The 12,243-nt window shown below is 45.0% G+C and overlaps 1 protein-coding gene across 9 annotated transcripts in view; it reads left to right on the top strand.

The window, feature by feature from the left end:
- LOC146358601 (calcitonin gene-related peptide type 1 receptor-like) overlaps positions 1-10,879 on the top strand; it is a 37,610-nt gene extending 26,731 nt beyond the window's left edge. For all 9 annotated transcript variants that reach the window (XM_084815473.1, XM_084815508.1, XM_084815538.1 and 6 more), the window contains 3 exons: positions 2,263-2,481; positions 5,389-5,430; positions 7,055-10,879. In XM_084815473.1, the coding sequence (XP_084671599.1) occupies positions 2,263-2,481; positions 5,389-5,430; positions 7,055-7,171 (378 nt within the window). In that variant the 3' untranslated portion in view covers positions 7,172-10,879. The remainder of the gene's footprint in view (positions 1-2,262; positions 2,482-5,388; positions 5,431-7,054) is intronic.
- The last annotated feature ends 1,364 nt before the right edge of the window (positions 10,880-12,243 follow it).

Raw genomic sequence — 12,243 nt, 5'->3', positions numbered from 1 at the left:
ACAGTGTACCATTTTGTCAAAGTTCTGTCAGAAACTCAGGTTGTTCACACAGTGATATTAAGCTATGAAGGTACAATTGCTGCTGCTGTTAGGCTGCTAAGACCCTGCCGTTCTATGAGAAGACTAAGGAAAATCTAGGGATGTATGAAAGTCTTACCTGGCTCCACGTCGGGCAATCCGCGGTGGGGGAGAGGTGCTCCGTCCCTCCCTCCGGAATCCTCCCCGGACTGGCTCCGCTCCGTGGCGGCTCCATGGTGCCACCGGCCGGGCCAGCCGCAGCCAGAGTTCCAGCCGCAGCCGGGCTGTTGTGGCCGCAAATGGCGGCCGTCAGAGTGGCTGCCATTTGTGTGCTTGCAGTCAGCCATGATAGGCTACGTAAGTATTTACGTAGCCTATCACGGCAAAGAGCAGGGACGCAAATGGCGGCTGCTACACCATTTGTGCCCCTGCTCTTTGCCGTGAAAGGCAACATAAGTATTTACATAGACCTATCATGGTAAAGACAGCCACGCAATTGGCCGCCATTTGCAGCCGAAGCAGCCAGGCAGCGGCCGGCCGGGAGACCAGCCGGAGCCGCCGCATCCGCCGCCGCATCCGCCACCAGGTAAGCTCCGTCCTGGGGGGATTCCGTGGGGTGGCGGGGGGGGGAGGCCGTTCCGCCATGGATTCTGGGGGGCCGGATTCTAAAGAATCCAGCCTCACTGGAGTCTGTGGCGGAATTCTCTGACATCCCTAGGAAAATCAAAACATAGCGGGCTTGAATGCTCTCAACTTTGCAGCATTGGATAAGGTGCCACTTGACATCCATGGCAGCAGCTTCCTCATCCATTTCTTCACCTTCTGCTCTAGTGGTTGGGAACCTATTTCAGCCTGAGGAGCAAAGTGAGCTCCAGACAAACGTGGCAGGGCTTGCTTGCCAGCAGTGGGTGTAACCACACCCTACACCAAAGTAGATGAGGTCACCCTCACTGCTGTCATGTGCCCCTGATACGGTTATCCGGAGCCAGTTCAGCCCTCAGGCTGAAATAGGTTCCCCACCCCTGGAGGAGAGGATGAAGAAATGGATGAGGAACATGCTACTGTGGATTCCATGTGGCCCCTTAACCGATGCTGCAAGGTTGGACACAATAGGAAGTTAGAGATGAGGCAGATAAATAATCTTAGATCCCATTTAAAAGAATTAAAAACCTTGCTCAGCTAAACAAAGTTGAGAAGTTGGCTGAAGCTTTTGTGAAACTGGGCAGCCTACTCCCGCAGCTACCTATATTTAAAAAAATGAGGTGACTATAACTGACTTAGTTTGGGGAGAACACATAAACCATGGCATGATTAATCTACTGGAGAAGTTTTCATTCTTTCTGTGGATCTACAGGCAAGCTTCTTGCCTGACTTTGGTTTGAGGGGGAGTGATGGTCCAGTCCCAGCAGGAATATTCCAGGCCCTTTCCTGAATTTTCAACATTCTTTCTCCTTTTTCTTTTTTTCTTTTTTTAAGTAAGGACACAATCCTATGCATGTTGAGACAGACAGCTCCTCTACATTAAAGAAAAAATTGGGAGCCCCACAGAGCATTTTACGTCCTTTTCTGCGACACGGTGATTGTGATGGTGACCAAACTTCCATGAGTGGCCAATCACAAGCACACAATAAATGCCCTGTGTAGAAACAGCCAGAAAGAATTCCTACAGCTCCTAGCATGCCCCATGCTGGGAGTTGTAGGCCTTTTTTCTGTCTACACATGCATGGGATTGCGCCCTGAGTCTCTAGTCCTTAACATTCTGCAAATATACATATAACATGCAACATGCAACAGGTTTCCTACACAGCTGCTAAGAAAGATTAAAACATGCTCCCAACTCCAGTATTATGGTCAATGAGTGCAAAGGGACTATCATCCCTTTAATTAATTATATGTTTATAATTTATAATTATATGTTTATAATTATATGTTTATATGTTTATAATTATATGTTTATAATTATATGTTTAATTATATGTTTATAATTAAAACATGTAAACATCAGTATTACTAAATACTCACAATAAATGTAAAACCTATTAGTCTGGTGAGATTTTTGCTGGGTCTTTTCTCACTTAATTCTGGTGCCCATCTCAGTCTAGACACAGCCCTGCTAACAAAGGATTTGGGGATATGTGCCTGCAGGTTCACCTTAGTGTTTGTATTATAAAATCTCCTGAGATATACATTTTGTAGTACAAAATTACCAAATTTAGCTTACCAGAAAATTTCCTTTAATTATAGGGGAATCTCTTTTTCCTGTTGAACATCATTCGAGTTCTCATGACCAAGCTGAAACTCAGCCACCCAGGAGAATCCAATTGCTACATGAAAGTTGTCAGAGCCACCCTCATTCTAATGCTACTTCTCGGCATTGAATTCCTGCTGTTTCCCTGGCGACCAGACGGTCGTATTGCCGGAGAGATTTATGACTACGTGGTGCATTTCTTTATGCACTTTCAGGTATCAAGTCTCAAGATACATGAGCAATTTACAGTGGCTGATATAGGAATGCAAACAATATCAGTGACAGACAAAATTGAATCCATTCTTTACCCAACACCAGCCTGGTAGAATGTAGTCCAGTTTTTCCTTTTGTTTAAATTTGCACTCTGCAGTGAATTCTGAAGTTGATATCTGCAGTGTAGTTCATGTAGGGCTGCGCTGACATTTCATTCATTCATTCATTAATTCATTTATTCATTCATTTATTACATGTCTATACTGCCCAATAGTCAAAGCTCTCTCAGCAGTTTACAATTATTCATGGGTGTATATGTGAATTTCACATATATTTCTCACCTGGAAATATACATACCCTTTTAGCACTCTTCAGGGGTGGGTGAAAGTATTTGTGTAACCCCTGTTCAAACCATGGCTACAGTTGCACAGCTGAAGTGTGCCCTTGTTATCTGACATGCATTGAGGTATCCCTTCAATACTTAACATTTAGGTGACTTTGCTTTGGAGAAGCTGCTCTTTTGAAGTCCTGGGGCCGATCTACATTGCGCCAGCCATCGCAATGAATTCGGTGTCACGTCGGGTTAAACGCTCTCGCATTAAAACGTGATTATTCACACTCAGCCATTTTCCCTGTTGCAGTGCTTCATCGAATGCGCAAGCTCGGTTCACACTCGAGCGCTGTGCTGTTTTCCTGCACGCACTTGTCTGATCTCGGATGCTAAGTGGGGTCAGCCCCAGTCAGTAGTTGGATGGGCGACCGCCTGGGAATAGGGATGGCGGAGAATTCCGCCACGGATTTCAGTGAGGCCGAATGCACTGGCATTCGGCGCCCCGAAATCCATGGTGGAACGGCCTGCCACCCCCCCGCCCCCCACATATCCCCCCGGGATGAGACTTACCTGGGGTGGACGTTCCGGACGGCGGCAGCTCCAGCGGCAGCAGCGGCTGGTATTCCGACCAGCCGCCACCGCCACCATTTGCAGTCTCGTCTTTTTTTTTTTTTTCCATAGATGTGATAGGCTACGTAAAGACTTACGTAGCCTATCATGTCTGGGTTAAAAAAAAAAATGCGTACGCAAATGGCGGCAGCTACGGCGGCCACCATTTGCGTTCCTTATTTTTCGCCATCTTAGTCTACGTAAATATTTACAAAGACTATTATGGTGAAAATAAAGGGGAATGCAAATAGCGTAGTGGGCACTATTTGCGTTCCTTTTTGAATCGCTGTTTTAGCCTACGTAAACATTTACGTAGGCTAAAATGGCAAATCAAAAAGGAATGCAAATAGCGCCCACTATGCTATTTGCATTCCCCTTTATTTTCGCCATAACAGTCTACATGAATATTTACGTAGACTAAGACGGTGAAAAATAAGGAATGCAAATGCGTACACGTTTGGTTTTTTTTAACCCAGACGTGATAGGCTACGTAAGTCTTTACGTAGCCTATCACGGTTGAATACAGGGACGCAAACGGCGGTGGCTACGGCAGCTGCCATTTGTGTCCCTGCTACCCAGTAGCCGGATGTCCAGCTGCTGGCGGAGCCAGCCAGCGGCTCCGCAGAATCCCTGTGGAGCGGAGCCGGCTGGGCAGGACTCTGGGGGGAGGGACAGAGCGCCTCCCCCCTGACCGTGATGCAGATCCACGAAATGGTAACTTTTGTACATCCCTATCTGGGAATCAGGCTTCCTGCACTGAGCAGGGGGTTATTCTATCCCTTCAAATGAGACTAAGTTTTACCCCCTCCTATCCCCCGCTTCGGATTTTTTATTTTAATTAAGGCGTTATCTTCGAAGAATCGTGGCTTCTCTGCAATTTTTTTTTTCTAATTCAGGCATGATCTTCGAAGAGTCTGATCTTCGAAGATCATGCCTGAATCAGAAAAAAAAAAACATGCAGAGAAGCTCCGATTCTGTGAGGATAACACCTTAATTAAAAAAAAAAAAAACAGGAGCAGAAGATAGGAGGGGGTAAAACTTAATCTCATTTGAAGGGATACAACAACCCCCTGCTCAGTGCAGGAAGCCTGATTCCCAGGCGGTCGCCCATCCAACTACTGACCAGGGCCAACCCCGCTTAGCTTCTGAGATCAGACAAGCACGCGCACATCCAGCCCTTTGCTTGTTACTGAGGAAACACTGAGTGCTGAGGAAGCTATGCAATCAGTAGCCAGAAGAAGACATGGGGCCGTCAAGAGCTGTGATTGGACAGGAGGGAAATACAAACACCGCCGCATATGGACAGGCAGGGGAGGAGACTACGACCGGATACGGTAGCGAAGGCAGAAAATCAGAGCACATTAAGGGGAAATACCGGAATATTAGGGTATTGAAAGCGGGAGCACGGAAGTGGGAAATTCTGGTTCCAATTTGAGGCGGCTACTACGTAGTATGAAAGACAGGCAGTGAAACCTCATTGGAAGCGAAAAAAGGCAGTAAGTGTAGATCCAGCCCTGGACAGCTGCTCCTTCGAAGCCATTCCCCCAGTCCTAAAATAGCTTTCCTTTTTTCTAATTGCACTGATGGTACATTGCTTGCTCTCTACTTCAATTGCCTTCAATTGCCCCAGTGACGTTGTCACATAGCAAAGTCACATTTAGCAATATTGTCAGAAACTGGGAAGAAGAAGGCCTATATTTTCAGACAAATGATGGCACAAGAGCAGAAGTTTAACAGGACTGCAAATGATAGTGAAATAGGGCAAAAAAGAGAATAAGGTTTTGAGAGTGTTCTAGGTAACATTTAGGAGCTTCCAAACACCCCCTTTTGTGCTAAAAATGTTCTCTCCCTAACAATTAGCTTAGCCATGTGTTCGCAATTCTCCTGGTTCTAAACATGACTGTTAGTAAGTATTTTGTTCTTATTAAATCCAAGTGTAAAATAAATAACTGTATACTTTATTTTGCAGGGTTTGCTTGTGTCAACCATGTTCTGCTTTTTTGATAGAGAGGTACAGTAACTGATATCCTTTTTTTTTTGTGACTAATGATTTGAAATTGGGCCTAAATTGGGAGCAGCCAAAGCTATATAGGAAAGTTAACACAACTCTTAACTTTTAGGAGGATTCAGTGCCTTTCACTGTGCTGAGCCCCTGATGTTGGCCGAAATATTTATAGAATTTTCAAAGGAAAGATTGGTTTCAACTCCCCCAAGTGTAATTACATTAGTGGGCTCAGCTGGTAGAACTCAGTGTAGATACTGGGCAGGTACATCTCTGACAAATAAAGGCGGGATGCCTGGTGTGCTCAGAACCGTACTGAAAGAAATCAATAAAAGAGGTCCCAGGGAAGGGAGAAAGCTCGGTGAGAAGCATGAGAGCTGTCTGACTGCCCCACACCTCTCTGTCAAGACAACTGTTATGGAGTTGCTATGGAGGCAGACATAAGAATGTCCCACTGTGTTCCGTGAGCCTTCCCCACAGGAAACATGCATAGAATTGCAGCCTTATTTCTTTGAAATATCAAACCATCTAGAATTATTGAAAGTGCATTATGTTCATAAGCAGATTGACGTTACTTGAACCCCGTCACATTTTCTTTAAATGTGTGAGCACTGTGAAAGGGCTCTGCCTGTGTACAGATATACTGTATATGCATAGAGATACTCCATGCAAAAGGGGACCCTGTGCTCCTCATGTGGAGGAGCTCCACACATGTGCATCCATACACTATTCAGGCCCTTCACATGGCCAGTGGAGAGCGCACATGTCCATGATGCTTAGGGCTAGTCAGTTTGACGCCCTCATGTATTGAAAGAACACGTGAGGCGGTTCAAATGAACCTCCCTCTACTGGCTGACATCATCTGGAGCCAGTATTCTCAAGGGCCCTAGGAGAGGATTTATGGTGAAAGGGGTCTTTAACCTCTTAATCCCCAATGTAAACAGCAAAATATGCTACGGCACTGGGATCCCCAATGTGATGTCTGTTTGTACCACTGTGCCCAAGGGCACCTCTCTTGACACCCACTAGGCTTTCTGCCCTTCTTATTTTTATTTTATTTCTTTAGATTTTGACTATCTAAAAATGTACTAGGAGCCTGTAAGCCTGCAAAGCTAAGGACTGCCCTCAAGCACCATCTTTATTTTGGTTCAAAAAAGTGGTTTTGTGTTTTGGTACTCAGACTCTACCTTTGCCTTGTACTTAGGTTCTTGGAAAAGTGACTGGTCATGCCCTCCATGGCAGCCATTTTATGAATGGGAAAGCCCCCCTCCCATGGCAGCCATTTTGTGTGAACACCCATGACATGCTCTCAAAATTCCAAATGTGTCCAGCAACTCAAAAAATTTGGGGATCCCTGCTATGGCAAAACACTCCCTTGATGCACCTCAGCTGCTCACTCTCTCTTGCCTAGAGTCAGTTCATAAAAGAAGAATTCTACCCAAGCCTTTCTTGCTGTTCACACTGAGAAGGAAGGAGACAGTGAGTGGAGTCAGCACTCCTGGTCCTTCAGCCCTTGCTCAACTCAAATATATTTCCTATTAAAAATGAGTCCTTTCTTTTTTCTGTGTTCTGCACATGAGACACCTTTTCCATTTGATATATCTATTATTTGTTTTCTTCTTCATTGGAATAGGTCCAGACTGTTCTGAAGAGGTGGTGGAATTGCTCACAGGAATCCACCTCAGTGCATTCTTCTCAGCTTCCCACAGACCCACCTCCTCTGTCACATGAGCTTGAATCATGGCTCTGAACATATCAGTGAATGATGCCACAATATGGGAAATGCTTTTCTTTAAGCCAAAAACCATTTGGCTGATTGCAAAATACTCTCTTTGTTTAAGAAGTATACATTCCACCTTTCTACAAAGAAAAAAAACGCTTAAGGCAGCTTACAATACAACCAAAAACAGTATTGAATTCTCTAAATAGCAGTAAGCAGACAAAAAATTCAAAATGATCAAAATATATCTGCCAAAGAATGCACTCAAAATGCATGTTAGGAACACTGCTTGCAAAATGTGCATATTCGGCAAAAATGCATAAAATGTTTTTTTTAAAACAAATTATCAAAGTTCGGGGCAAACCAAACTTAAGACTGGAAAAATGGGAAACCGAGGCCACAATCCTACGGCTGCTAGACAGTGTCTAGATGGCCATAGGATTTTTTGGTTCCCAGAAACCTAATTCCCCGCCCCTCCCCTGCCGCCTCATGGAAAGTGCAGTTCATTCCCATCTCTGCTCTTGTAAGAGCAGCGTGGTGGGTGAAAAGGGGGCGTTTCCAGGGGCAGGGAAGGGAGGAGACCACTGAGGCTTTGTTACAATGCTTCCTATGCACCGTCTGGCCCCCCCACCCGCTCCAACAGGCCCCAGTTAGACAGCCAAAATTGGCCATCTAGCTGCAAATGCAGGGCGGACATAGCACGGGGGAGAAGATTCCCTCTGTTTCACCTGCCCTGCATTGGATAGTTGGCCGCCTCTGAGTTCAGAGGCTGCTGACTATCCCTGTAGGACTGAGCCCTGAGAGAATCCAAAACTGACAGATACATCCCTTCCTACAAAATACTCTACGTAAGAAATGTACATCCCATTATCCTAATAAAAGAGAAGTGCTTAAGGCAGCATGCAATACAATGAAAATGTTATTGAAATCTCTAAATAGAAGTAAGCAGACTAAAAATCAAAATACAGAAGAAAAATGGCAAGAAAAAGCAGGAAAGCTACTAAAAAATAACAACCCTGAACATTAATAAACATTCAAGCAAACCAGATGAACTTAGTCTGGTGCCAAAAAGAATGGGTGTTAAGATGCATCTCTTTAACCTAGCCTTTTAAACTATTTATTACTGTGCTAATATTTTAATGTTTTAATTGTTTTAGAAAGCAGTACTATGGGGAGAGATCCCCAAACTCAGAGGCTACCGCCTATCCACTGCAGGGTGGGATGGGTGGTGAGGAGCACATCTCCTCTGCACTCCCACCACCCTGCTTTCATGGCTAGACAGCCGATTTCAGCTGTCTAGCCATGACACCTCAGGGCACGGGGTGGGGAGGCCGGATGACACATAAGAAGTGTCGTATCGGCACTTCCATACTCCCCACCCCTCCCTGCCCCCAGGAACACCCTGTTTCCCCCACTCTGAGCTGCTCTTCTGAGCGTGGAGCACAGGGTCAGGTCAATGCGTGCTGCCTACGGGGAGGGGGGAGGGCGGTTCCCCAGGAACCAACCAATCCTATGGCCATCTAGCTGCTGTCTAGATGGCCACCGGATTGTGCCCTTAATGATTTTATTAATGGCTTTTTTGTTTTTCTGATTTGGTTGTTTAAATTTGTTGTATAGCACCTTGGTGGTCTTTTGACGAAAGAAAAGATGGTGTAGAAATACTAATAATAAACAGTATTATTTTACACCTGTAAAATTCTGTGAATAAAAGCCTCATCTGAAACATCCCTTGTCCCTAATATAAACTACATTTCTAGTGTCTGAACAAATGAAAGAGCATCTAGTCTAGATGACAATGGTCCTTCTTCCTGACTGATGGGAAGTTTTACTAAATCCTGTGCAGAGTTCACTCCCTTTAGAGAAGACATTTTGTGTCCTTGTAAAAGTTTCCTTTTATTTTTAGAGATGTACTGGTGGATAAGAGATTTATAGGGTTGCAGCCCATAAGAACAGACAGTGGCACTTCAAAAACAGCATGCACTCCCAGGCATGAAACTTAATGGGCTCTGAAGAGGCCTCTAGTCTGATTCTCAGTCTTATTTTCCAGCAGCTAACACTGAACCAAATGGTTGCCGCCGGCCCCCCACCCCATTTCTGCAGTCTGCCTCTCTGACTTTGGTTTTGTAGGCAGTTTTAAGGCAATTGCCATGCCCTCATCAGAAGACTCCTCCGAGATGGAAGAGTTAGAGGCCCCAACGGAGGCCATTGCCATGACAGAGGCCTGGGCCTGTGAAGGAGCCAGCTGAGGATCCAGCCCTTCAGGAAGAGGGGGAGTCTCCCTCAGAGGAGGAGGCTGCGCACACACACGCACCCCAAATCTCAGGGATCTAGGGTGCCAGGGGAAACAGGCCCAACTCAGAGAACCTCAACCAAGTGCCAGGCTGCAGCAGAAGTCTACTCAGGAGGAAAGGGGTTCCTCACAAGTAGAGAGCTCATAAGGAGGACTCTCTGCAACTGAAGTTAATGATTGCAGCTGGAGCAGGTCTGTTAGCTCCAGGATAAAAAGCCCAGTAGAAGCTTACAGAAGCTGCAGAAAACTATGGCTCTAGTTTGTTATTCTGTCTGTGAACCCTTCCTTCTGCTTAGATTACTATCTGTAAGTACGGATGTATGAATCCCTTACCTTGTTCTGTTCCAAGGATTGGGGGGGGGGAGTGATCTGTCCCGTCCCCCCCCCCCTTGGAATCCTCCTCAGCCGGCTCTGCTCTGCGGCAAGGCCGTGGAGCTGCCAGCTGCAGCCGGACTTCCGGCCGCTGATGGGCTGCTGCAGCCGCAAATAGCGGCTGTTGTAGCAGCAGCCATTTGCGTCCTTGCATTAGGCCCTGATAGGCTACATGAGTATTTATATTTGCAGCTGCAGCAGCCCGGCAGCGGCCGGAGGATGAGCCGGAGCTGCCGCCACATTCGCTGCTGCCGTATCCGCCACCAGGTAGGTCTGTCCTGGGGGGATTGGGGGGAGGCCATTCTGCCATGGACTCCGGGGGGCTGGATTCCAAAGAATCCGGCCTCACTGGAGTCTGTGGCAGATGTCTCCAACATCCCTGTCTCTAAGAGACCTTAGCCTGGGGTTGACTACTCTCCCTATGTAACCACTTTTATCTGTAATGCCTGGCTTGCTAGTTGTTACTCTGGATGTGACTTGGACTGTTTGTGGACTCTGGCTCTGCTTACCTCTGTTGTACCTTCAGCCACTGATTTGCCAGCCCTCAGCACCGCCTGAGCACTTGGGGACTTAGGACAGCAGTGGTAACATGAGGCATATCAAAGAGGTATGGATAAAATGGCCACCTGAACCAAGTTTGCTTTTTGACCTATTGCTGGCAGGAAGCTTGACCTGGGGAAAGGAGAACATTACAAGAAATATTCTTGTCCCTAAGGTTCGTGCCCTTGACAGGTCTTAACCTCAGAGAACAATTTGGGAAATTTCAATGGAACTGTTCAAGTAAAAATATGATGTTGTGCAAATATGAATAAATATGAAATGGTAGAATTAAAAGGGTACAGCAGCCAATCACGTCATATATTATGTTTAAGCGTAAAACTATAAAAGCAGAGGGAAGATACTGGTTGGGGTTGCTTCTGGCAGGGGGATAATCTCTGATGGCAGAAATCTATATTGGTAATGTATGCATTGTGCTTTGACTTGTTTTCTTTTCCTGTTGTAACCTTTGTCAGCAAACAAGGTATCAATTACTTTCTATAATTGACTTAATTATACTTGCTTGTTAATGTTTAAAATATAGCGTATGAGCATCTTTTTCTAAAACCACTGTGTTGAGTATAAAATGACTGAGTCTTTCTCAGCATCAGAAAAACCTCTATAGACAGGAAGTAGAAGAAGCCTGTCAAGGTAACAGGAGGTCTTCTTAATTAGGTTTATTTTCCATAAATTATTTCTCCTATAGTTTCTAGGAAAACCATGTGAGTCCAAGAGGCTAAGGGTCAAAAGAAATCTTATTTTGAACCACTATACAAGCCAGAACTCATTCATCCTTCAAAATTTACACTTTTCCAAATCTTGCACTGAACAGTGAAAAGCACTGAAGCTATCTGGCAAAAAAATAAAAAACACGCACATACAAAATGAATATATTAGGGAAGATAACATTATATTAGGGAAATTGCTTGCAACAAATGTGTATATTAGACAAAAAGCTTACAAAAATGTATGTATTAGGAGAAATGAGCACAAAAATACTTATGCATTTTCATGCAAACTTTAAAAAAAACCCTCAGAGTTTGAGATGAGCTGGACTTAAGACTGGAGACATTCCCAAGGGTCAAGATGAATCAAACTTAAGACTGGAAAAATGAGAAACTAAAAGAAACCCAAACTGACAGATCCTTCCATCCCTGAATCCATCCAATTATCTATGGGTTTGAATTAACCAGATTACCAGTGCCATAGTGTCAGATCCATAATTGCATTAATTACAGACTCAATAGGTAGACAAAAAAAAATCCTTGCTTTAGCTATTACAGTTCTTAAGAGAATGTAATGTAAAGTTTGCTTGGCAGTAGTGGAGACTGTGATGTCACTGTTCAGTTTCTCCATCTGTTTCTGATCAGGCTATAGCTATTTAGCTGCGTTTTCGCTCTCCTTCCTCCCTTTTTTGATAGCTCCCCTATCTCCTGGGAGATCCCAAAATCTTGTCAGGCCCTGAAGGTGTGTAAGGTGACGTCTTCTAGATGAGAGGAAGATGGAGGCTTTGTTCCTCCAGCTTCTGTTACAGAGCTGGTCTCTCTTGCCTTTCTTGATCAATCTGTTGTTATTTTGTAGGCATCTTAGGTGCTCCTACAGCAAAGAACCACTTTCACCCTGAGGGCAATGTTCCATTTTAGAGATGCTCTTGGGGGTCACATTCCAGTGGTGGGCAGGGCCAAAAGCAAAAGGGGTGGTGCCAAAAATACACAGGGAGAAAATGCAAAAATACAAAGACATCAAAAATACTGAAAATGCCAGAATATTTAGCTTAAAAATCTTACTGCCAGTAACTCAGCATTAGAAGCTTTTAACCCTTTTAGAATTGGGGGGGGGGAACTGCACAAAAACTGGGAAGCCAACAAATGATTGATGGTTGAGGCTGGGGGAAAGAATGTAG

Source organism: Heloderma suspectum, chromosome 1 (assembly GCF_057233095.1).
Source record: "Heloderma suspectum isolate Gila_16-S chromosome 1, 16-S_ref, whole genome shotgun sequence".
Taxonomy (NCBI): Eukaryota; Metazoa; Chordata; class Lepidosauria; order Squamata; family Helodermatidae; genus Heloderma; species Heloderma suspectum.
The sequence above is the reverse complement of the archived record's forward strand: the minus strand, read 5'-3'. Positions and strand labels throughout refer to the sequence as shown.